The 24781-nt window shown below is 49.2% G+C and overlaps 1 protein-coding gene across 1 annotated transcript; it reads left to right on the top strand.

The window, feature by feature from the left end:
* The first annotated feature begins 21821 nt into the window (after positions 1-21821).
* Positions 21822-22760, top strand: LOC140913789 (olfactory receptor 5B21). The gene has a single exon (XM_073350584.1). The coding sequence runs from the start codon at positions 21822-21824 to the stop codon at positions 22758-22760; it is 939 nt and encodes a 312-aa protein (XP_073206685.1).
* Positions 22761-24781: the final 2021 nt, after the last annotated feature.

Raw genomic sequence — 24781 nt, 5'->3', positions numbered from 1 at the left:
TACCTAGGGTCTTGGTCTTCTTAGCCCACCACAGCACTTCTCCAGACTCTCCTCTGCTTCCCTCCAAACTGCTCTCTGCTCCAACTCCAATACACTCTCCTTCAACTCCTTCCCTTGTCTGATTGAAGCAGGGGGGTTTTATCAGGTGACTAGCTTCAGGTGCTCTAATTGGCTTCAGGTGCTTTAATTAATCTATAGCAAACTTTCTTCCCTCTACAGGGAACAAGGCTCCCTTCTAACCCTCTCCTGCTTGCTGCCCTCTGGCCTGGGCTTTCCTTGATTTTTGCCCCTGCTTTCGGCTTCCCCCCAGACCGGGCCAGACACTCTCCCCACTTTCTTTTCCTTTTGTGTTGTTTTTTTCTTTCTCTGCTGTTGCTAGAGTGCTGGCTGGCTGCCAGCTGGCCGGCTGTTAGCCCCCCCCGCCCACCCTCGGACGCTGCTGCCACTCCAGCTGAAACCCTCCCCAAGAGAGGGGTGGCCTGCCGGCCCGCTTCCCCGGAGGGGGGGCGTAGAAGGACCCAGCCCCCAGACCCAGCTGCTTGCTGTTTGTCTGCAGATCCGTCTCCAGTTGAGAGGAATCTTATCACTTGCTCCAGCATTTCTGGAATGCAAAAAAGAAAACCCGGAACAGACAGAGAAAAAGCAGTCCACCCGGGGAATACCGCCCGGAGAATCTACAAATTGCCGTGGAGGGGTCCTAAGACTGAGTAACTTTCGAACTGTGCTCTCGTGTGGGGGGAGGCCTTGACTGTGTCGTGACAGTGTTTGTAGGGACACAGGGGGTGTGGCACAGAGCTGCCCCCCAATCCATCTGTGTCCTCCCAACCCCCACACTACTATCCTCATCACTGCTCCCTCCATGGTCATTGCTGGCTGTTTAACATCTGCCTCTGGACTTAGCTGCTCGCCCTGATTCCACCGTGTGGGCCAGAAGCTCCAGCCAACCAAACAGGACTCTCTGGACAAGTTTACGGTGGTTCATGTGCCCCCCCCCCCCGAACTGCCCATCCCACAGCCTGTCCCTTTTTACCTGACCCCAACTCCTGTTAACCACCTGCCATCGCCCCCGCTGGGGCATCGGCAATGGAGGGCACCGGGGTAACCTCCGCCGCTGCCATGCCCACCGCCTCCCTAGACTCTAGGGGAGCCCCCACAGCTGGCAGGAAAGGCCAGGGCAAGAAGAAGGGGAAGGGCCCCGCTAAAACCACCGGGCCCTCTGTGGCAGGGGCCACCCCCACTGTTGCGGCCCCACCACCGACCATGGCGTCCTTCCCCGCTGCCTCCTCCACCAGCTCTGTGGATGTCCCTCCCTCAGCCCCCAGGACGTATGCCTGGGTGGCGGCAGCCCCCTGCCTGCCGCCTCGTCATCTCTCCCACCCACCGCCTCTGCCACCATCAACAGCAGCCGGGGCCCCTTCCCCCACGTGGAGACCTATGTGCGGTCATTCACAAGGGTGGTGGGGCCCTCGGCCATTGTGGCGGCCTCCAAAATATATGGGAAGGTCGTCTTCTTCTTAGCATTGGAGGCTGCCGCCCAGGGGGCGGTGGAGAGGGGCCTGGCGGTGGGGGTGGGGTGTTTGTCCCCCTAGAGCCTCTAGAGGACCTGGGCGTCCACCTGGTCCTGACCTCTGTCCCTCCTTTTCTCCCCAGTGCTGCCCTGTTACCCACCCTTTCCACCCTGGGGAAACCTGTTTCTGTCATCAGCCCTCTCCCGTTGGGCTGCAAGGACCCCACCCTCCGTCACATCTTTTCTTTCCGCCGGCAAGTACAGCTTCTACTGCCGTCGGCTGACTGTCACCTAGTCACCGTCTGGGCCGAGTCTCTGCAGAGCGGGGTCCTCCCTCTTTTGTGCAGGCGAGCTGTGCTCGCCTTATTGCTGAAGAAGGGGGACCTTCGCGATTTACGAAATTGGCGTCCTGTCTTGCTCCTCAGCACGGACTACAAAATCGTAGTGAAAGCAATCTCGCTGTGGCTAGGGTCTGTGCTGGTGGACGTGATCCACCCAGACCAGACCTACACCCTCCCGGACCACAGTATCTTTGATAACCTATTTATGGTTCGGGACCTTTTGGAACTCGGGCGTAGAGACGGTCTGTCGTTTGCCCTTCTGTCCCTAGATCAGGAGAAGGCATTCGATAGGGTGGACCACGGGTACCTCCTGAGCACTCTGCAGGCGTTTGGCTTCAGACCCCAGTTTGTGGGGTTTCTCCGGGTGCTGTATGCTTCCACAGAGTGTCTGGTTAAGCTCAACTGGACCCTGACCGAACCTGTAAGCTTCAGGCGAGGAGTACGGCAGGGGTGCCCCCTCTCAAGCCAGCTGTACACTCTGGTGATTGAGCCCTTCCTCTGTCTTCTCCGCAGGAGGTGCTGTGGGAGCCGGAGCTGTGGCTGGTCCTGTCGGCGTACGCTGATGACGTGCTCCTTGTGGTCCAGAACCCGGGCCACTTGGCACGGGTGGAGGCTTGCCAGGCCACCTATTTGGCAGCCTACTCCACCTGGGTCAACTGAGTCAAGAGCTCTGGCCTGGCGATGGGGGACTGTTGGCAGGTAAGCTCCCTCCCACCCGCGCTTCAGACCATCTGGTGGAGTGCGGGTCCACTGCTCTATCTCGGCGTTTACCTTTCCTCCACGCACCCTTCCCTGCAGGAGAACTGGCAAAATTTAGAGGGCGGGGTGATAGAACGGATCTGGAAATGGACGAGGCTACTCCGATGTCTCTCCCTCCAAGGGAGAGCACTGGTGCTTAACCAACTAGTTCTGTCCACGCTCTGGTACCGGCTCAACACCCTGGCCCCGGCCCCGGGTTTCCTGACCCACCTCCGGAGATTGATTCTAGAGTTCTTTTGGCCAGGAATGCACTGGGCCCCTTTTGGAGTTCTTCATTTACCCCTGAAGGAAGGAGGGAAGGGCCTGAAGTGTCTGTACACTCAGGTCCGCGTTTTCCGCCTCCAGGCCCTGCAGAGGCTCCTTTATAGTGCAGGTAGTTCGACGTGGAGCATATTGGCGCACGCCTTCCTGCGCCGTTTCCAAGGGCTCTGATATGACCGGCAGCTCTTTTATCTTTGTCCGAGAGGTTTTCCGCGAGACCTCTCCGGGCTGCCGGTCTTCTACCAAGACCTCCTCCGGACCTGGAAACTGTTTCTAATGACCAGGTCCATGGTGGCCACCGTGGGAGCAGATCTCCTCATGGAGCCCCTGCTACACAATCCCCAACTCCATGTGCAGGTGGCGGAGTCCCGCTCGGTGCACCAGAGGTTGGTCCTGGCGGAAGTCACGAGGGTCGGAGACCTCCTGGACTACAACCAGAGAGACTGGCTGGATCCCCTGACGCTCGCTCTGCGCATGGGGCTCTCCAGCCCTCGTATCCCCCGGCGCGTACTTCAGGAGGTGAAGGCAGCCTTGACCCCCGCTGCTCGGGCTTATGTCAACCGAGCCTTGCGCGAGGGCGCACCCCGCCCATCCTCTACCCCAGGCCCGCCGGACCTTTCCATTGGGCCTCTACCCTGCCAATCCCAACAAACCCCTCACCCTTTCACTGCAAGCCGGCTGCATGAACTGCAGCTGGTCAGTTTTCAAATTGCACCACGGAAATATTTATACACACTCACGCTTCACACCCTTCATGCCCACACCCTGGTGTCCCGCCCCGATACAAAGTGGCGGGACCTCCTGCCACCTTTGGAGGGTGAGCAACCTCGGTGGGCCAGCCTGTATTCCACCTTGGTCCCGAGGCCCGTCGGGGACATCAGTTGGCGGCTTCTTCATGGAGCTGTGAGCACGGGTGTGTTTCTGACACGGTTTACCCCCATCCCGGATACTTGCCCTTTTTGTAATGTGAGGGAAACCCTGGTGCACGTATATCTAGAGTGTGCCAGATGGCAGCCCATTTTCCGGCTCCTCACAAATATTCTATTGTGCTTTTGGCTTCATTTCTCCCCTCACCTTTTTATCTATACACTCCCCATCCGTGGCCCCACAAAATCGCGAGATCTCCTGGTTAACCTCCTCCTAGCCTTGGCTAAAACAGCCATTTATAAAACCAGAGAGGGGAGGTTGGCCCGTGAAGCGTCCTGCGATTGTAGGGCCTTTTTCCAATCCCCAGTACATTCACGTATCCGGGCGGAGTTCCTCTGGGCGGCGTCCACCAACTCCCTTGATGCCTTCGAGGAGCGGTGGGTGCTGTCCGGGGTTCTCTGCTCAGTGACCCCATCCGGTTCCCTTCATCTGACCCTTTGATTGAGGGGAAGAGTGAGAGACGCCAGCCCCAGCCGTTGCCGCTGTGGATACCATCATTACTGTCATCTAGAAGGGGTCCTATAATACATGGGTGTCTACCCCCCCACCCCCAAACCGCCCACCCCGCAGCCGTGCCCATCTTGCCGGGCACTCTCAGGAGAGGGATAATCGGTGACACTGGGCGCGGCACTAGGTAACTCGAGGGGGTGGAAGACCATGAGTGTCGAGGAAGCCCCCCCGCTCTATGCCACCAGGTAACTCAGGAGGATGGAAGACCACGAGTGTCGAGGAAGCCCCCCCGCTCTGGGCCCAGGCTAGCCTGAACACTTCTCCCTCCTGAAAGCTGCTGTGTTATACCTTCTGTTTGCGTTGTTTTGTTGCATAGTTTGTTTTGTTTTCATTGGTAACTCTTTGCAAGTGTTACACAATAAAATTCTTTTCTGTTTCAAAAAAAAAACAACCCTCTCCTGCTTGCTGCCCTCTGGCTTGGGCTTTCCTTGCTTTTTGCCCCTGCTTTGCAATCGAGCCCTTCCTCTGTCTCCTCCACAGGAGGTGCTGCGGGAGCCAGAGCTGTGGCTGGTCCTGTCGGCGTACGCTGATGACGTGCTCCTTGTGGTCCAGGACCCGGGCGACATGGCATGGGTGGAGGCTTGCCAGGCCACCTATTTGGCAGCCTCCTGCACCTGGGTCAACTGAGTCAAGAGCTCTGGTCTGGCGGTAGGAGACTGGCGGCAGACGAGCTCCCTCCCACCCGCGCTACAAACCATCCGCTGCTCTACCTTGGCGTTTACCTTTCTGCCATGCATCCCTCTCCACCGGAGAACTGGGAAAATTTAGAGGGCAGGGTGATAGAGCGGCTCCAAAAATGGACAGGAGTACTCCGATGTCTCTCCCTCCGAGGGAGAGCACTGGTGCTTAATCAACTAGTCCTGTCCCTGCTCTGGGTACTGCTCAACACCCTGGTCCCAGCCGGGTTTCCTGACCAACCTCCGGACATCGATTCTGGGGTTCTCTTTTGGTCAGGAATGCACTGGGCCCCTGTAGTGGTTCTTCATCTACCCCTGAAGGAAGGAGGACAGGGCCTGAAGTGTCTGCACACTCAGGTCTGCGTCTTTCACCTCCAGGCCCTACAGAGGCTCCTCTATGGTGCAGGCAGTTCGGCATGGAGCATACTGGCATACGCCATCCTGCGCCACATCCGAGGGCTCCAATATGACCGGCAGCTCTTTTATCTCCGTCTGGGAGGTCTACCACGAGACCTCTCCGGGCTGCCAGTCTTCTACCAGACCTTCTCCAGACTTGGAAACTGTTTTTAACAACCAGGTCCGTGGTGGCCACCGAGGGGGTAGACCTCCTCGCAGAGCCCCTGCTACACAACCCCCAGCTCCGTGTGCAGGTGGCGGAGTCCCGCTCGGTGCGCCAGAGCTTGATCCTGGCAGAAGTCACGAGAGTCGGAGACCTCCTGGACTACTACCGGGGAGACTGGCTGGATCCCCCGACGCTCGCTCGGCGCATGGGGCTCTCCAGACCTCATACACCCTGGTGTGTACTTCAGGAGGTGAAGGCTGCTTTGCTGCCCGCTGCTCGAGCTTACCTCAACCGGATCCTGCTCGAGGGCATGCCCCACCCACCCTCTACCCCAGGCCCATAGACCCAATTTTAATTGGACCCCTGCCCCATAGACCCAATCAACCCCCTCACCCCTTTACTGCGAGCCGGCTGCATGAACTGCAGCCGGTATGCTTCCAAACCGTGCCAAGGAAACATCTATACACGCTCGTGCTCCACACCCTTCACGCCCTCACCCTAGTGTCCCGCCCCAACACAAAGTGGCGAGACCTTCTGCCATCTTTGGAGGGTGAGCAGCCCTGGTGGGCCAGCCTATATTCCACCTTGGTTCCAAGGCCCGTCGGGGACATCAGTTGGTGGCTCCTTCACGGAGCTGTGAGCATTGGCACGTACTTGGCGCGGTTCACCCCCATCCCAGATACTTGTCCCTTTTGCGGTGTGAAGGAAACTCTGGTGCACGTATATTTGGAGTGTGCCAGGCTGCAGCCCCTGTTCCGGCTCCTCACAAATCTTCTATTACGTTATTGGTTGCATTTTTCCCCTCACCTTTTTATTTATGCATTCCCCATCTGTGGCCTCACAAAGTTGCGGGATCTCCTAGTTAACCTCCTCCTGGCCTTGGCTAAAATGGCCATTTATAAAACCAGAGAGAGGAGGTTGGCCGATGGAGTTTCCTGTGACTGTGGGGCCGTTTTCCAATCCTCGGTCCGTTCACGTATCCAGGCGGAGTTCCTCTGGGCGGCATCCACTGACTCCCTTGATGCTTTTGAGGAGCGGTGGGCACTGTCTGAGGTTCTCTGCTCGGTACCCCCATCCAGTTCCCTTTGTTTGACCCTTTGATTGGGGGAGAGAGTAAGGGACCCCAGCCCCAGCCATTGCTGCTGCGGACACCACCACCCTAGAGGGGTCCTTTCACACATGGGTGCATGTGCCCCCCCCCCGAATTGTTCACCCCACAACCTGCCCCTCTTGTTGGGTGCTTTCAAGGGAGGAATTGTTGGTGACACTGGGCATGGCGCCAGGTAACTCGAGGGGGTGGCAGACCTTGAGAGTCGATGAAGCCCCCTCCCTCTGGGCCACCAGGTAACTCAGAAGGGTGGAAGACCAAGAGAGTCGAGGAAGCCCCCCGCCCTGGGCCCAGGCAAGCTTGAACATTTCCCTCCCCTGAAGCTAATGAGAAAACAATTGTGTTTGGTTGCTGTGTTACACATTGCATATGCTGTTGTTTTTGTCTTGTAAGTGTGTTATGCAAATAAAAATACCTTTTTTTGCTTAAAAAAAAACCACTCTCCTGCTTCCCTTTGGCCATCACGTGTTTTCAGTGTAATATTTCTGCCAACAGTATAGTGTCTTGTTTCATATTTGTTTCTGTGGTTAGAAAAACAATGTTTATTTTAATTGGGAGAGTTTTTTAAGTGAGGAGGGAACGTGGTGTTTAGATGCTGCTTGTAATTATTAGAACTGGGAGCATTGGCTGTTGGGAGTCTGAAAGGACAGGAAACAGGAAGGAAGGGGGAAAGTTGAGGAGGCGGAGTGAGAGCTACCGAGGGTGCAGCAGCAGCTTGGTAAAGAGGTTTCCACTTTAAAAATAAAGCCCTGTTGAAGTTTGTTAGTACCTTGCCTGGTTGCTACAACACCCTACTCCCCACCTTTTAACACCCAGAAGTCAAGAGGCACAAAATTAAGGTTAGGTGGCATTGTTTATACTTTCATTTCAAGGTTATCCTGCATTCCGGCAACGAAAGTTGTACATGACATTTTGGACACTGCAAATTTGTGACGCCAGCTTCTGTGACATGGATAGAGACGTCTGTGATACAGGACTTCATTAACGGACATTGTTCCCTGCAGTCATCTACTTTCACCATTCAAAATGTAGCTCTTTTGAAGTTGAAAGGAGCTGTAACAAAGCTGCTTTTTAAATATGGGAAGAGAGTATTTTGAAATGTGTTGTAACTTTAGAACCATGTCACGAAATTGCTTGAAACTTAAGGATGAAATTCAACTCCATCCTCACAGGCAAACATTCAGAGGCAAAAATCTTTCCCGAGTCCTCAATCTAAGGCAGCGGTGTGTACATTTCTGAGGAAATCGGGCCTGTAATGGGGGCTTGGTTGCAACCTTAAAATCTCTAAGGACATAAGAATGGCCATACTGGGTCAGACCAATAGTCCATCTAGCTCAGTATCCTGTCTTCCAACACTGGTCAATGCCACTGGTGCTTCAGAGGAAATGAACAGAACAGGCAATCATCGAGTGATCCATCCCCTGTTGTCAGTCCCAGCTTCTGGCAGTCAGAGGCTATGCAGGGCCATCCAGAACATGGGGTTGCATCCCTGACTATCTTGGCGAATAGCTGTTGTTGGACCTATCCTCCAGGAACTTCTCTAATTATTTTTTGAACCCAGTTATACTTTTGGCTTTCACAACATCCCCTGGCAACAAGTTCCACAGGTTGCTTGTATGTTGTGTGAAGAAATACTTCCTTTTGTTTGTTTTAAATCTGCTACCTATTAATTTCATTGGGTGACCCTGGTTCTTGGGTGAGATGTGAAAGGGTAAATAACACTGTTTTATTGACTTTCTCCACACGAGTCATGGTTTTATAGACCTCTCTAGACTAAATAGTCAATTTGCCCATCACTGAAATGCAGCCACCTCTGGGGTGGGGGATGGAAAAATAGCAGTCATTTCAAACAAGCCACATTACACAGTGGGATTTAGGAGAATAATGGTCCAACTCCCCACTTGGTATGCACTGGTGCAGTGCAGTGAAGCGATGCAGATTTACGCCAGCTAACGATCTGGCCTAATGCATCCAACCGGCACTTAAACCCAGCTGACTCAGGCCTCTCCCAGCCAGCATCCAGACACTCCGAGGTGGATTTAGCTGGAGCATCTTGCACATTACCCCAGCTGAGACTTGAATTTGGAGCCTCTTGTGGGGTCTTATAGGCAGCAGCACTGCTGTTTTACCTATCAGCTCTGTGTTCTTGGGGAACCAGGGCTCAGTACCCAGCCTGTCTGACTCACAAAAGACTTTCCCCCCACAGCATCTGGTTGAACCAAAGCCAATCAGAAGAAAGACTTACAAAAAGCTATGAAAAAGCAGGGAGAGACACACCTAAACCCTTCTGGACAAGGGTGACAGGATTAAGGAAACTCCCCTAGCCTTATTTGCATCTGAGATGGGACAGGGAGGCCTTTTCATTAGCATACAGAATGGAGAACAGAGATTCCAAGGCAAGAACCTCACGGAACTCTGGGACCAGAATAGCAGGAAAGCGCTGCATGATGGGGAATCTCTGCTCCAGATGTGAATGAACCCATACCTGCACACACCCAGCTCAGTAGTTATCAGACCAATTCTAGTAATAAATCCTTTATTGGTATCCAAAATACTGAAGCTGCCTAATTGCATTGTGAGCTCCCTTGAAGGAACACCTCCCATAGCCAGGAATGATCAGCTCCTATTGTCTAGCCTGAACAAAACAACTTTGGTATACTCCCTTGAGCCATCAGTTTACCCATAAACAAATCTAGTGTTCTCCCTTGAACCATTGTTCTTCCCCTTCAGAAACCCCATACCCATGCTCAAGTAAGTGTTCTGATGCCTGTATCCAACATTTGCATCAGTTCCATTGGGACTTCATCTTCTCCTGACTGATCGTGCTGGGGGCTCTGCCTGTCTCTAGCATTCTGGACCCTCAGCTACCACCACCACCTGGGAACCCTGATTGATTCAAGCTTCATAGAGTGGTGAGAGCCCAGGTCTCTCTTTCTCTCTAGGTACAGCCTTCTGACCCACATGCTGACTTGTGTGATCAGTTAGAGTTTTCTAAACCTGACTTTTATAATCAAATTTAAATTAGATTTAATATTATCACTGTTTTGTTTGTTTGGTTCCCCTTGTGTGGTTATTACCTGGCAATAAATAACTTTCATGGTTAAACTGGTTGCCTGTCTCTCTCTCTCTCTCTCTCTCATAGAATCATAGAAGATTAGGGTTGGAAGAGACCTCAAGAAGTCATCTAGTCCAACCCCCCGCTCAAAGCAGAACCAACATCAACTAAATCATCCCAGCCAGGATTTTGTCAAGCTGGGCCTTAAAAACCTCTGAGGATGGAGATTCCATCACCTACCTAGGGAACCCATTCCAGTGCTTCACAACCCTCCTAGTGAAAAAGTGTTTCCAAACATCCAACCTAGACCTCGCCCACTGCAACTTGAGACCATTGCTCCTTGTTCTGGCATCTGCCACCACTGAGAACAGCCGAGCTCCATCCTCTTTGGAACTCCGCTTCAGGTAGTTGAAGGCTGCTATCAAATCCCCCCTCACTCTTCTCTTCTGCAGACTAAATAACCCCCGTTCCCTCAGCCTCTCCTCATAAGTCATGTGCCCCAGCCTGCTGATCATTGTCATTGCCCTCCACTGGACTGTCTCCAATTTGTCCACATCCTTTCTGAAGCGGGGGTACCAAAACTGGATGCAATACTCCAGATGTGGCCTCACCAGTGCGAATAGAGGGGAATAATCACTTCCCTCGATCTGCTGGCAATGCTTCTACTAATGCAGCCCAATATACCATTAGCCTTCTTGGCAACAACACTGCTGACTCATATCCAGCTTCTCATCCCCTGTAATCCCCAGGTCCTTTTCAGCAGAACTGCTGCTTAGCCAGTTGGTCCACAGCCTGTAGCGGTGCATGGGATTCTTCCTTCCTAAGTGCAGGACTCTGCACTAGTCCTTGTTGAATCTCATCAGATTTCTTTTGGCCCAATGCTCCAATTTGTCTAGGTCACTCTGGACTCTATCCCTACCCTCCAGCCTATCTACCTCTTCCCCCCAGCTTAGTGTCATCTGTGAACTTGCTGAGGGTGCAATTCATTCCATCCTCCAGATCGTTAATAAAGATGGCCCCAGGACTGATCCCTGGGGCACTCAGCTTGATATTGGATGATTTAGTTGGGGATTGGTCCAGTTTTGAGCAGGGAGTTGGACTAGATGACCTCCTGAGGTCCCTTCCAACCCTGATATTCTATGATACTGGCTGCCAGCTAGACATGGAACTATTAATCACTACCTGAGCCTGACAATCTAGCCAGCTGTCTGTACACCTTATAGTCCACCTTATACTCTCTCCCTCCCTTCCCCTCCCCCATGGGTGTTTTTTTGGCTTCCCCATTTGCTCTGCAGCAACGTTCCTCATATCTAAGCTAAAGATCCCTGCAGTGCCCAAAAATCCTGTGGGGTTTGCTCATCAAGTGGGTTACTACCAGAACAATTGTAACGTGAAAGTGGGGATAGGGACGTGCTGAACCTGGGACATATGAGGGTGGCAGCTTGGAAGTGCTCTTCGGCCCAGCCTGCTGAGTCCGGGGACATATGGGGCGTCGGCTTGGGAGTGCTGATTGACCTGGTCCTCTCAGATGCACTCTGTTAATGTATGTGTGCGTGTTCATCTGATTCTGGGGCTGGAAGAACCCAGCCCTGGGGAACGGGGTGAGGGATAGCTCAGTGGTTTGAGCATTGGCCTCCTAAACCCAGGGTTGTGAGTTCAATCCTTGAGGGGGCCATTGAGGGATCTCGGGCAAAAAAAAAAACAAAACAAAAAACTGGGGATTGGTCCTGCTTTGAGCAGGGGGTTAGACTAGATGACCTTCTGAGGTCCCTTCCAACCCTGATATTCTATGATTCTAACGTAGGTCCTGCAGGATAGCTCCATTGGGAGGGTACTTGCAGAAGGGAGAAGTAGAGCTCTGTGTGAGAACATGGTTGACAGAACACTTCCCCCACCCCTCAGAAGATTAATCCTAATAAATTGACACGTTCCTGCAGTTTTGACAATTGGCATTTTCTGGCAGAATAATGGGCCACTGGAAAATTTTCAACCAGCTCTACTTGTTAGGCAAATCAGCATGCACATTTTCATATGTAAATTTGAACCCCTAAAGGAAATAAACAAGCCACTTGGCACCAAAATGTTGGAAAATTAAAATATTCTTTCGTAATCTGAATTTGCTGTGTCTCTTTCCCTGCATTTCTGCAGGTTCCTGTCTGTGCTTTGGGAGGCCTGGTTCAAAGTCCTTTCAGAGCTCAACTGCTGAAGTTCTGCATGGTTGGCTCAGCTGAGTGGAGTTGAAATGAATGGCCCAAGGAGGCGTGAAAGCAGACCCTTGGCAAATCCTGCAGATATGGGCTTCCTCTCCTCATGTCACCCAAGGGGCTGTCCCTGGCTGGTAGCATTTGCCCACCTACAAACGCATTCTCAACTTGACACATATGAAGGCTGTCACCGACCGACACACAAGGACAGCTATAAACACATGCCTAAAGGGCTGGACTCAATGCTCCATGGGGTGTCCTATGGGTGGGAGGAGAAGTGTAAAACAGAGAGATTTTCTAAAGCGGACTTGGCAGAATTAAAATTTTATTTTTGGGATGGATAATCTCAATGCTTATTCTAAAGCATTTTTGTTCCAATTTAAATTTTCAGAGTTGCACAAAATTATGGGGCTTAAGCATTCTGTGTGTGTGTCAAAGTAAATTTTCCCAGTTGTTGGCAATTATGGGGGTGTCAGGCAATAATTATTCAATGACAGTGGATGCTGAGATTCAAGAAGTTCAAGCTTTAGAGCTGGTAAAACACAGATTGTCAACATCACATGTTGAAATATGCAAAGTCAATCGCCTTAAATCAAACTCCGCTAAGTTCTGAAGCAGCATTTTTCTTACTTTGCCTGCCTGTAACTGTCAGTTATCGGGGTGGAAATGTTTTATCATTGGTTTTGTATGAGTGGTGAAAATGACGCTTACCAGCATTTACTGATAAAAATCATCCTTCCCAGCCTATCTATAGTTTTAGTACCCATGCAGCTTGGGTGGGGGAAAGAGGGAGGCAGGAAGGTCTGTGGTTTGATATTGGTTGTAATAACTGGCAGGGTGCATCCAGTGAGTCTGGCCCATGGAGGGGGAACTCCACTGACGACATCCGGTCACCTTGGTTTATTGTAGATATTGCCGACTTGGGGGTGCAAAGGGTTGTCCTCCTCCCCACCACACACACTTGGGGAGCTTGGGGTGTGTGTGTGTGGTGGTGGTGCTGGAAATCCATTGGGTTATATGTGTGTGTACGTGTGCTCATTTGTGTGCATGGGCGTGTATGTGCATGTGTGCTTGCATGGGCACGAGTGTCTGCTCACTTACATGCAGCGGTGCGCATGTGTGTGCCTATGTACTCACTTTTGTGCATCTCGTACGTGGGTGCTCGCGCGTGTGTGCGAGCTCATTGGCGTGCGGCTGTGTGTGTGCGTGTTTGTGTGCATGTGCTTGTCTCCATGCACGCGTGTGCGTGTTTGTTTGCCTGTGTGCATGTGTGTGTTTGTGTGCCCATGTGCGCTCATTTGTCTGCAGATGTGTGTGTTCAAGTGCATGTGTGCATGCATGTACTCATTGGGGGGCAGCGGGGTGTGTGTGTGTGTGTAAGTGTGCATATTTGCACATCTGTGTGCATGTATGTGTGTGTCCATGTGTGTATGTGTGTGCACACGTGTTTGCATGCAGCTGTGTGTGTTGGTGTGCATGTGTGAGCTCATTTGTGTGTAGTTATGTGCCTTCGTGTGCGCGTGCAGGTGCATGGACGTGCAAGTGACAGGTCACTCAATAATGCCGTCGATGATAGTACCCAACGTCCAAAGAAGACACTGATGGGCGAGATCAGGGCACTTGGAGGAAAAGTACCATCAAACTGGGTGAGAGCTGGGATGCTCACACAGTGGCAGGATCACCCTCTCGCGGCTCCTGGGGTCTCCAGATCCTTCATGCCCCAGGAGTATCTTCTTTCCTGCAAGAGAGAGATGGAGCAGCTGCTGGAAGGAGAACCATGCACGCCCTCTTGTGTCCTAGCAGTTTCCATTGGCATGTCACCTTCCAGAGAATCATAGAATCATAGAATATCAGGGTTAGAAGGGACCCCAGAAGGTCATCTAGTCCAACCCCCTGCTCGAAGCAGGACCAATTCCCAGTTAAATCATCCCAGCCAGGGCTTTGTCAAGCCTGACCTTAAAAACCTCTAAGGAAGGAGATTCTACCACCTCCCTAGGTAACGCATTCCAGTGTTTCACCACCCTCTTAGTGAAAAAGTTTTTCCTAATATCCAATCTAAACCTCCCCCACTGCAACTTGAGACCATTACTCCTCGTTCTGTCATCTGCTACCATTGAGAACAGTCTAGAGCCATCCTCTTTGGAACCCCCTTTCAGGTAGTTGAAAGCAGCTATCAAATCCCCCCTCATTCTTCTCTTCTGCAGGCTAAACAATCCCAGCTCCCTCAGCCTCTCCTCATAAGTCATGTGTTCCAGTCCCCTAATCATTTTTGTTGCCCTTCGCTGGACTCTCTCCAATTTATCCACATCCTTCTTGTAGTGTGGGGCCCAAAACTGGACACAGTACTCCAGATGAGGCCTCACCAATGTTGAATAGAGGGGAACGATCATGTCCCTCGATCTGCTCGCTATGCCCCTACTTATACATCCTAAAATGCCATTAGCCTTCTTGGCAACAAGGGCACACTGCTGACTCATATCCAGCTTCTCGTCCACTGTCACCCCTAGGTCCTTTTCTGCAGAACTGCTGCCTAGCCATTCGGTCCCTAGTCTGTAGCTGTGCATTGGGTTCTTCCGTCCTAAGTGCAGGACCCTGCACTTATCCTTATTGAACCTCATCAGATTTCTTTTGGCCCAATCCTCCAATTTGTCTAGGTCCTTCTATATCCTATCCCTCCCCTCCAGCGTATCTACCACTCCTCCCAGTTTAGTATCATCCGCAAATTTGCTGAGAGTGCAATCCACACCATCCTCCAGATCATTTATGAAGATATTGAACAAAACCGGCCCCAGGACCGACCCTTGGGGCACTCCACTTGATACCGGCTGCCAACTAGACATGGAGCCATTGATCACTACCCGTTGAGCCCGACAATCTAGCCAGCTTTCTACCCACCTTATAGTGCATTCATCCAGCCCATACTTCCTTAACTTGCTGACAAGAATACTGTGGGACACCGTGTCAAAAGCTTTGCTAAAGTCAAGAAACAATACATCCACTGCTTTCCCTTCATCCACAGAACCAGTAATCTCATCATAAAAGGTGATTAGATTAGTCAGGCATGACCCTCCCTTGGTGAATCCATGCTGGCTGTTCCTGATCACTTTCCTCTCATGCAAGTGCTTCAGGATTGATTCTTTGAGGACCTGGTCTCTGCAAGTTGACTTGGAAGTCACCTGGCCAAGCATCTCTCCTTGGTCTTAAATGTCCAACAAGATCCTTGGCACCTTCTAATCCTGTCTGGTCCTGAGAACATTGAGACCAATGTGGGGAGGGATAGCTCAGTGGTTTGAGCATTGGCCTGCTAAACCCAGGGTTGTGAGTTCAATCCTTGAGGGGGCCATTTAGGGATCTGGGGCAAAAATTGGGGATTGGTCCTGCTTTGAACAGGGGGTTGGACTAGATGATCTCCTGAGGTCCCTTCCAACTCTGATATTCTATGATTCTATGAATTGCCTATCCATGAAGAAACTTCATCCCCAAAACTTCCCAGCTGTCAGATATTGGGGTCCTTCTGGCAAGGAGGCATGGCCTTCCCACCCCACACTGCTGTGCTGTGGAGACCTTGTTTTAATGGCTAGTTTCCAGGATTCCCAGGCAGTGAACAAACCAGAGCATGTGCAGCATGGGGCCTATCAGGGCAGTGAAACGGAGTATCTAGGATTGTGAAAGAACAGTTTTAAAGAGAATGTTTGTTAAGAAGTGGGCTGGTCATTACAGTCCAGACATACATGCTGCTCCTCCCTCCCTCCTACCAATGGACCTCAGCCTAGACCATGAAGAATCTAGGATCAAGAGAGGAGTCCAGTTCCCATGGCCATTCAAGCTTTGGTCTCTCTGCCTAGACTCACAACATGAGATGCAAGTTGTTTTTGAGATGTGTCCTTCTGGGAGCTAGATGGAGAATCTCCATCTCTTTTCACAGAGGCCAGCAAATAGCCATCGCACAATAACAGAGTTTGGTCTCTACAGATCTGGGACTAGACTGGAATCTATGACCCTAGCGCTGGATGGTCAGTATCCCATTCCCCAGAACCCTGAGCCATCTGGATTGCCCAGGGGCTAGTCTGTGTCAGCAGTGAGTAACACCAGAACAAAGGGCCATTCAATGAAACGGAGAGGTGACACATTCAAAAAGGACAAAAGCAAATATTTTCCCCACACAACACATAATTAGCCTGTGGGACTCACTGCTACTGGATGTTGCAGAGGCCAAGAATTTAGCAAGATTCAAAGAGGGACTGGAAGTTTATATGGGTAACAAGGATATCCAGATAGTTAAGGCTAGGGGAGATAGAGAAGGGAGATAAAGTCTCATGCTTTGTGGATTAAGCAGATCAGACGATTGGGGGTAAAGTTGAGACTTCATGGGGGACCATCCCAAATCTGCCTGCCTTGGGGTTTCTTGTACCTTCCTCTGAATCTTCTGTTACCAACCACTGTTGGAGACAGGAGATGAGACTAGATGGATCACAGGTCTGATCTGGTATGGCAATTCCTATGTTCTTATTAAACAGTGCTTTTCCCCAGTGTGTACGCACATACAGACAACTTCTGAAGTGTGGTGGGATCCTTTGAGGATGGACGGTGCAATTCATGAGGGGATAATTTTGAAGGATACAAATTGCCAAGCTGTGCCACTCACTCTGCAGCACTCTGCCGCTGAGCAGCTCTGAGCAACAACTTTGGCTGCCTTCTCAACTGCCTCTGCACCTTGTGCGTCACTCACCATCAGCACAAAGTGTGTACAAAGAGCTGCCATTGTGATCTGGTAACGTTTTACCCTAGCTTTTCACAGGGGTAAGTGATGACATAAGGTGCAAGATCAGGGAGTCTTTAGCCCTTTGAATGAGGTGACTGACTGTGTTGTGTACCTGGGAGGAGAATCCAAGGGGCTCATATAGCCCCTATATGAAGCTCCTTAGGTGAGTCTGTGATGAAAAGTCCTAGCATCTCCACAGGTCAAGTTGGTCTTCAAACATCTGTCCACGAACAAGAAGAGCAGGAGTTTCTGCTGCAAGGTGGGTCTTTAGCTGCTTTGATATCACAAGCATCCTCTCCTTTGTAGATTTGCCTTGTGCCTCGGTTCTGACGACCAGGGGAGTTGGGAATCAACTCAGAGAATAATCTGTTGTTGTCTGGTTGCGTATAAAATTCTGTCTCAGTCACAGGTATTGGTTACTGCACCTATCTATGGCACTTGCATGGCCTGCGTCACCACAGTCTCTGAGTACCTCACAATCATTAATATATTTACCCTCACAACTAGAGCCAGATGGATAATTGATTTTTCAGTTTTCTGGCAATTCAAAAACAAAATAATTGTTTTGGATTGTCCCGAAAAAGAATTTCAATCTTTTTTCAGCAAATTAAAAAGTTGGAAAAAATTGTCATGGGTCAAATGAAACATTTTGTTTCAATTCCAAGCATTTTAATTTTTTTTTCTTAAAAATTTAAATGAAGTTGATGGAAATTTCAGCTTGATAGGAAATTTGGTTTTAATTGAAAAAAAATTGATCTTGGGGGGGATTTTTTTTGTTGGGGTTTTCCTTGATTGAAACAATTTGGCAAATTTGCCACAAATTTGCCAAATGTTTCGGTCAACCTGAATCTGTGTTTTTCACTAAAAGAAGGTTTTATGGAAAAATGTCACCAAGCTGTATTAACAATCCCCTCTGTGGCAGAGGGGGAACTGAGGCAGAAGCTACGGGCCAGATTTCTAAAATTGTTTAGGTACCTCAAAAGCCTCAAAAGCCCCTACACATCTAACTCTGGAGTTAGGCACTTAAGCACCGTGAAACTCTAGCTTTAATTGACTCACACAAGGAATCTGTGGCAGAACAGGGACTTGAAGCTGAGTTTTTTGGATCCCAAGCTAGTGCTACTGGATCAACCTTCCTTTCTGCCTGCTTTCTTTAGGATAGGTAGGTATCTATGGGCAATGGGACACAGTTATGCACTTCCATGTAAATTAACTCCACTGAGATGTCCTGCTCAACCAAACTTAAGAGACATTCATGACTGCAGTTAAGTCTTTTCCAGTCTGTGTGCTGGGCACCAGACTGCCTGAGCCTGAATTTGGTTCCTGAGTGACACTGGTCAGCTCCAATGGCCTAATCCAAGGCCCAGTGGAAGTGTTTTGGGGCAAAAGACTGTCTTTTTTATTCTGTATTGGTACAGCAGACGTCACAGCCCAGCCGGAATGCAAATACAGAATAATGATAATTATTGATTGCAGTCCAGAGGAGGCTTTTTAACTGACTGCAAAGGGTTCCAGCCATAGAGTCATACAATCATAGAATATAAGGGTTGGAAGAGACCTCAGGAGGTCATCGAGTCCAAACCCCTGCTCAAAGCAGGACCAGCACCAGCTAAATCATCCCAGCCAGGACTTTGTCAAGCCGGGCCTTAAAAACCTCTAAGGATGGAGATTCCACCACCTCCCAAGGTAACCCATTCCAGTGCTTCCTAGTGAAATAGTGTTTCCTAATATCCAACCTAGACCACCCCCACTGCAACTTGAGACCATTGCTTCTTGTTCTTCTTGCCAGTTGTAAGTGGGTCTTGATTTTTGCCAGTTTAAAGATTTGGAGCTTGATCCAAAACTCCTTGAAGTCAGTTGAGAGATTCTTTCTAATGTCAGTAGCTTTAAGGTCAGACCTTTGCACCTCATTAGTTTGTCTTTCATTTTCAGTAGCTTAAGCCTCATTTTTGTCCTGACCAACCTACAAGCACCGTCCTCTGAACATGCTGTCTGGCTTAGCCAGGGTTCCTGGAACATGGGGCTGAGTCTGTGACTTGCTGAGCTTTGTGCTCCCCCAGGAGGCTGAGTGGGATGCATTGTCCCACCATTGTGTTCGACAGCTGTTGAGTGCACCAGGTTTTTTCTGCCTTCCTCTGGAGCAGCAGAGAACATCCACAACTGAAGATGGGAAACCAGATAGGGTGGACCAGTGAAGTGGTACAGAGAATTGTATTTCTCAGGCACCTGGCTGGTGTATCTTGCTTGCATGCTCAAGGTCGAACTGATCCCCAAATTTGGGGCCAGGAAGGAATTTTCCCCCAGGTCAGATTGGCAGGGACATTGGGGTTGTTTTGCTTTCCTCTTCAGCATGAGGTGTGGGTCACACCTGCTGGGATCATCTGGGCCTACCTCACCTGAGCAACACTCTGCCATTGCAGGGGCTTCAGGCACTGCTGACATCTTGGTCTCGCCTGTCCTCTGCCTGTGGCACTGTAAGTTATGAGCGCAATACAATAGCTCATTGAAAGGTGACAGGGCCAGAAAGAGTTAATTAACTCACAGACTGATCTGACCCATGGCCAAACTTTAAAGACTGATTAGGAAGATATGTAAATGAATAGAGCACACCCAATCAGCCAGTGAATTCTGTTAAGCAAGAGAAATCAGGGTTTGATCCTTCAGGGCAAGGAGAAAAGAGAGACCTTAATTTTGCAAAGGGAAGCCACAGGTTAACCCTAAAACGCCAAAACGCCAATGGTATTAAGCCAAAGGTGTGGCATGACCAAAATGATTGTAGATGGACACTTACAATGAATTTGTTAAAAAGAAAAGGAGTACTTGTGGCACCTTAGAGACTAACCAATTTATTTGAGCATAAGCTTTCGTGAGCTACAGCTCACTTCATCGGATGCAATTTGTTGTTATTGCTGATGGTGATTGTTTTAACTAATGTGTTGCTATTACCAAGAACTGTAAAAATGTACAATGTGCCTAATCTTCTGAAAAAACCCTTAAACATGTTAAAAGGAATTCATGAGAACACACTTGGTGTTAGAAGGCCTTGTAATGCTAATGCTTCACAGTTAATGCCTGTAAACAGTCTTGGAACTTTTCACAGGGGAAAAGACATTCCAAACCTAATGTGCTGTAGGAAAAGGGAAACTGAGGCACAATACCACATTGCTTTCACCACTAAATGCCAAGATTCCTGTACTATGAACAACATTAATATCTACATTGACTTGATGTTAATTGGGTTCCAAACATTTGCCAGAGCTTGTATGGATAAAGTAGCTATGTTCTTTAGCTCTTGGCAAGATCACATGAGACATACAGGAACCACGCTGCAAGAGCAGATCCAATCCATTATTGTTCTAACCAAGTTTTACCTTGAGTTTGTAAAAAGATTCAATCATGTTATGGAACATGACTTTGATAAACCATTTCTGTTATACACTGGTACAGCTTCTATCTCAGTACAAGCTGTAGTGAGACAGAACCCAAGATGGGGAGCTCTTGGGATGCACTCAGTGATGTTTGTGTCATCCCTTCTTGCATCAATTTTGCGTTGGGGGTGTGACATTATGAGTGTAATATAATATCTCATTGAAAGGTGACAGGGCCAGAAAGAGTTAATTAACTCACAGACTGACCTGACTCATGGCCAAACTTTAAAGACTGGTTAGGAAGCTATGTAAATGAATAGAGCTTTGAAATGCAAGTCTGCATTGTTAGAGGTAGAAGCGTAGATGTTTGCTCAGGTCTTGTGATGTAAGCAAACAAGTCTTGTCTATTGCTATAGCTTTGATTCAAAGATCAAAAAAGTAATATTAACATTTAGGAAGGCACTTGAGTGAAATAGTATTATTGTCTATATGTCTCTTTAAAGGTTGTGATAACCTGTATCTGAACTGTTTAATGGGTAAATTATCCTGTGCTAATGGCCGTGATGTTTGCAAGAAGGAAAGCTAAGCCTATTGTTTTCTCAGGCCAAAAGGCTGCAGGAAATGTATAAAGACCTTGGGACATGATTCTTCTCCATCTCAGATCTGCTTTGGGTTTCAAGAGGGGGAAACCTTAAGCCATAAGGATTGAGATCCCCAGTCATTGACTGGAGTCACCCTGAACATGGACATTGGACTATAACCTCTGGACTATTTCTGAAAGGACTTTTGACCACTACAAACTCAACTCTGCTGTGTATCTGAACCTCAAGAATTGAACTCAAGTCTGTATGTGTACTGGTGTTTTAACCAACTCTCTCTCTTTTTTCTTTTTTAATAAATTTTAGTTAATAAGAATTGACTATAAGCGTGCATTTGGGGTAAGATCTAAGTTATTATTTGACCTGGGTCTGGGGCTTGGTCCTTTGGGATTGGAAGAACCTTTTCTTTTATACGATGAAATAAGATTTTCAGAATTTATCATCATAGGTTTGACATGTGTGTCTGGATGGAGGCCTGAGGCTGGGTACTTTAAGGGAACTGCATTATTTGGACGTCTGAGTAACCAGGGAGGTACCTATAGAAGCTGTTTTGTGCTGGCTTGGTAAATCTAAGTATTGGAATATCCACAAGCTCTGGGGATTGTTTGCCCCGTTCTGTTTGCAGTTCACCCTAAGTGAGTGACCTCAGCTGGATCCCACAGGCAGCACCGTCACAGGCACATAATAGTTTAGTCTCCTGAGGACTGAAATGCTTTGACCTAACTAAAGTCTTTGAGCTTAATATGAGGGTGGCTGAATGAAAGTTAATGGCTTGTGTTATACAGGAGGTCAGACTAGATGATCACAATGGGCCCTTCTGGCCTTAAACTCTATGAAACTATGGAATGAGATTGGGGGCGGGGGCGCCAAGGCCAGTCCCTAGTTTGCCAAGCGTTCTCACCGCAACAGTCTCAGTCAGAACTGACTCCAGTTGGCTTTCCTGCTAGCAATGGTGATCGGCAGGCCAAGCATGGGATGGGCCAGAGACTGAACTGACTCTTGCCTTGTACCTCAAGGTGTGTCTGAGAATGAGTGGTGAGGTGATCAGCACACCTCCCGCTGCCCATGTAGTGCCTGTTTTGTGGGCTCAGGCGCCGGGAGTCCAGCACTAACCATATACTGTGTCTCACTGAAAGGTGTCCAATGTCCACTCCCCATGGCAGGTGAAGCACCCCAAGGCGATGGCTGCTGGAGAGAATGGCACCGTTGTGACCCATTTCATCCTGCTCGGCCTCACAAACCATACAGACCTGCAGAGGCTGCTCTTCGGGTCCTTCCTGCTGATTTACACCATGACACTGATGGGAAACCTGGGCATGATGGCCTTGATCCAGACTGACCCCCATCTCCACACCCCCATGTACTTCTTCCTCAGCACGCTCTCCTTCGTCGACATCTGCTACTCCTCCGTGGTCACCCCCCGGCTGCTGGCTGATTTCCTCGCCACCGACAAGTCCATCTCCTACACTGGCTGCATGGCACAGATGGCATTCTTCTTACTCTATGGCACAGCGGAGTGCTTGCTCCTGGCGACCATGGCCTATGACCGGTTTCTGGCCATCTGCCACCCCCTTCTCTACCACACTCTCATGTCCAGGGGGATGTGCATACGGCTGGTGGCTGTGGCCTACATCCTCAGCATGGCCAATTCAGCTGTGCAGACCAGCAATGTCTTCCGACTTCCCTTCTGCGGCCCCAACCACATCAATCACTACTTCTGTGATATCCCCCCTCTGCTGCAGCTCGTGTGCACCGACACCACCATGGCCAAGGTAATTCTCTACATCTTCTCCGCCCTGGCAACCATGACCACCTTGACCATCATCCTGGTGTCCTACAGCTACATCCTGGTCACTGTTGGGAGGATGAGCTCAGCAGAGGGCTGCCGGAAGGCCCTGTCCACCTGTGCCTCCCACTTCACGGCCATCTTCCTCTTTTATGGCACAGTCTTCTTCATGTACATCAAGCCCAGAGCAGCAGACTCAATGGACCAGGACAAAGTCATCTCAGTGTTCTACACCATTGTCATCCCCATGTTGAACCCCCTGATCTATAGCCTGAGGAACAGGGAGGTAAAGGACTCCCTGAGAAGGAAGATCTGTGGGAAGATATTTCCTTAATAACCTCGATAGAGAAAGGTAGTGGAAATTACCAGGGAGGAAGGGAGCTCACAGCCCCACATACAAGGTCACTTGGTTTCATAAGAGGGAGCGGCTAACCACTACAGCTTGGGCGCAGAAGGCATTTGCTAAACAGTAAATGTCTAACATATTAAAAAGAAAAAATCTGCAGCCTATTTTCTGTTCAGGGAAATGCAAGATGACTTCAGTTTGGCCCTTCTGTGAGGAGCCGAGTCTTCTGGCCAGACTGAACACCACTGTGTTTGATGTTCAAAGATTTCACAGATTCATAGATGTGAAGACTGTTAATATGAGCTTGTCATAGGTGATGACTCTGGACTATTCTGTTATAGATTTCGGAGATTCATAAAAGTTTAAGGCCAGAAGGGAAAATTAGATTATTTAGTTTCATTTCCTGCATCATACAGGCCATTAAATTTCACGCAGTTACCCTTGTATTGAGCCCAACAACTTGTAATTGGCTAATGCAAATCTTCCAGAAAGGCTTGATTAGAAGATTCCAAGAAATGGAGAATTCCACCAAATACACTGGGAATTTGTTTCTCATAGACTCATAGATATTAAGGTCAGAAGGAACCATTATGATCAGCTAGTCTGACCTCCTGCACAATGCAGGCCACAGAATCTCACCCACCCACTCCTGCAATAAACCTCTCACCTATGTCTGAGCTACTGAAGTCCTCAAATCAATGGTTAAGCAACCTCCCTGTGTGCCTTATGTCCAGTATGAATCTCTCTAGCTTTAACTTCCAGCCATTGGTTCTTGTTATGCTATTCTATACTATTAAAGAGCCCTTTTGCAAATGGGTACTATCACTAATTGCTAAATCATGCTATTACTGACAGGAAAGTACTGATGTTGGAGAATGGTAGAGTGAGCATGAGCAGCGTGATGCTTTGATGAACTGAAATAAAGTTGTTCTGACAGTGTTGCCAATCCCACGTGTTCAGAAATTATGAGTTGCCTCTCCACCCCAATCCAGAGATCAGCTTAAAAGTCTTGAGATTTAAAAAAATCATAAATTTGGGATTCTTATTCACTTGCTGGTTACCGAGCCTTCAAGGTGCCCTGGCTTTGCATTTGTCAGCTTTCTTCTGTCACCATCAGTGGTAGAAACTGGCATTTTATATTGAATGGAAGCTGTGAGTCTTAGTCAATCTTGTGAGTCCAAGAGCTGGGGCTTGAAGAAAAACATGAGATATTGCAAGATACATGATAACATCTCAAGAGTTGGTGACACTGTCCTGAATTCTCGTTGACGCTCGGCTGGCTTTTGTTGACCTGGAAATCACTGACTGTAACCTCCCTCACACTCTCGTTAGTCCTTTGTGACACTGCACCCCATATTCTTCATAGTGATATTAGTATAATATGATTATATCATAATTATGATGCATTTTACGCAAGATGAGGCATGTGAGATGTCATTGGAAAGATTATGATTTGCTGAATACGATTATCCTAGTTGTATGCATGTATCATTTCTGTATCTAAAGTTATTAATAATCACTATGTATCTGTATCTCACATGTAGTTACACCTGGGTAATCATAGAATCATAGAATATCAGGGTTGGAAGGGACCCCAGAAGGTCATCTAGTCCAACCCCCTGCTCGAAGCAGGACCAATTCACAGTTAAATCATCCCAGCCAGGGCTTTGTCAAGCCTGACCTTAAAAACCTCTAAGGAAGGAGATTCTACCACCTCCCTAGGTAACGCATTCCAGTGTTTCACCACCCTTTTAGTGAAAAAGTTTTTCCTAATATCCAATCTAAACCTCTCCCACTGCAACTTGAGACCATTACTCCTCGTTTTGTCATCTGCTACCATTGAGAACAGTCTAGAGCCATCCTCTTTGGAACCCCCTTTCAGGTAGTTGAAAGTAGCTATCAAATCCCCCCTCATTCTTCTCTTCTGCAGGCTAAACAATCCCAGCTCCCTCAGCCTCTCCTCATAAGTCATGTGTTCCAGACCCCTAATCATTTTTGTTGCCCTTCGC

Source organism: Lepidochelys kempii, chromosome 6 (genome assembly GCF_965140285.1).
Source record: "Lepidochelys kempii isolate rLepKem1 chromosome 6, rLepKem1.hap1, whole genome shotgun sequence".
Lineage (NCBI taxonomy): Eukaryota > Metazoa > Chordata > Testudines > Cheloniidae > Lepidochelys > Lepidochelys kempii.
The sequence above is the reverse complement of the archived record's forward strand: the minus strand, read 5'-3'. Positions and strand labels throughout refer to the sequence as shown.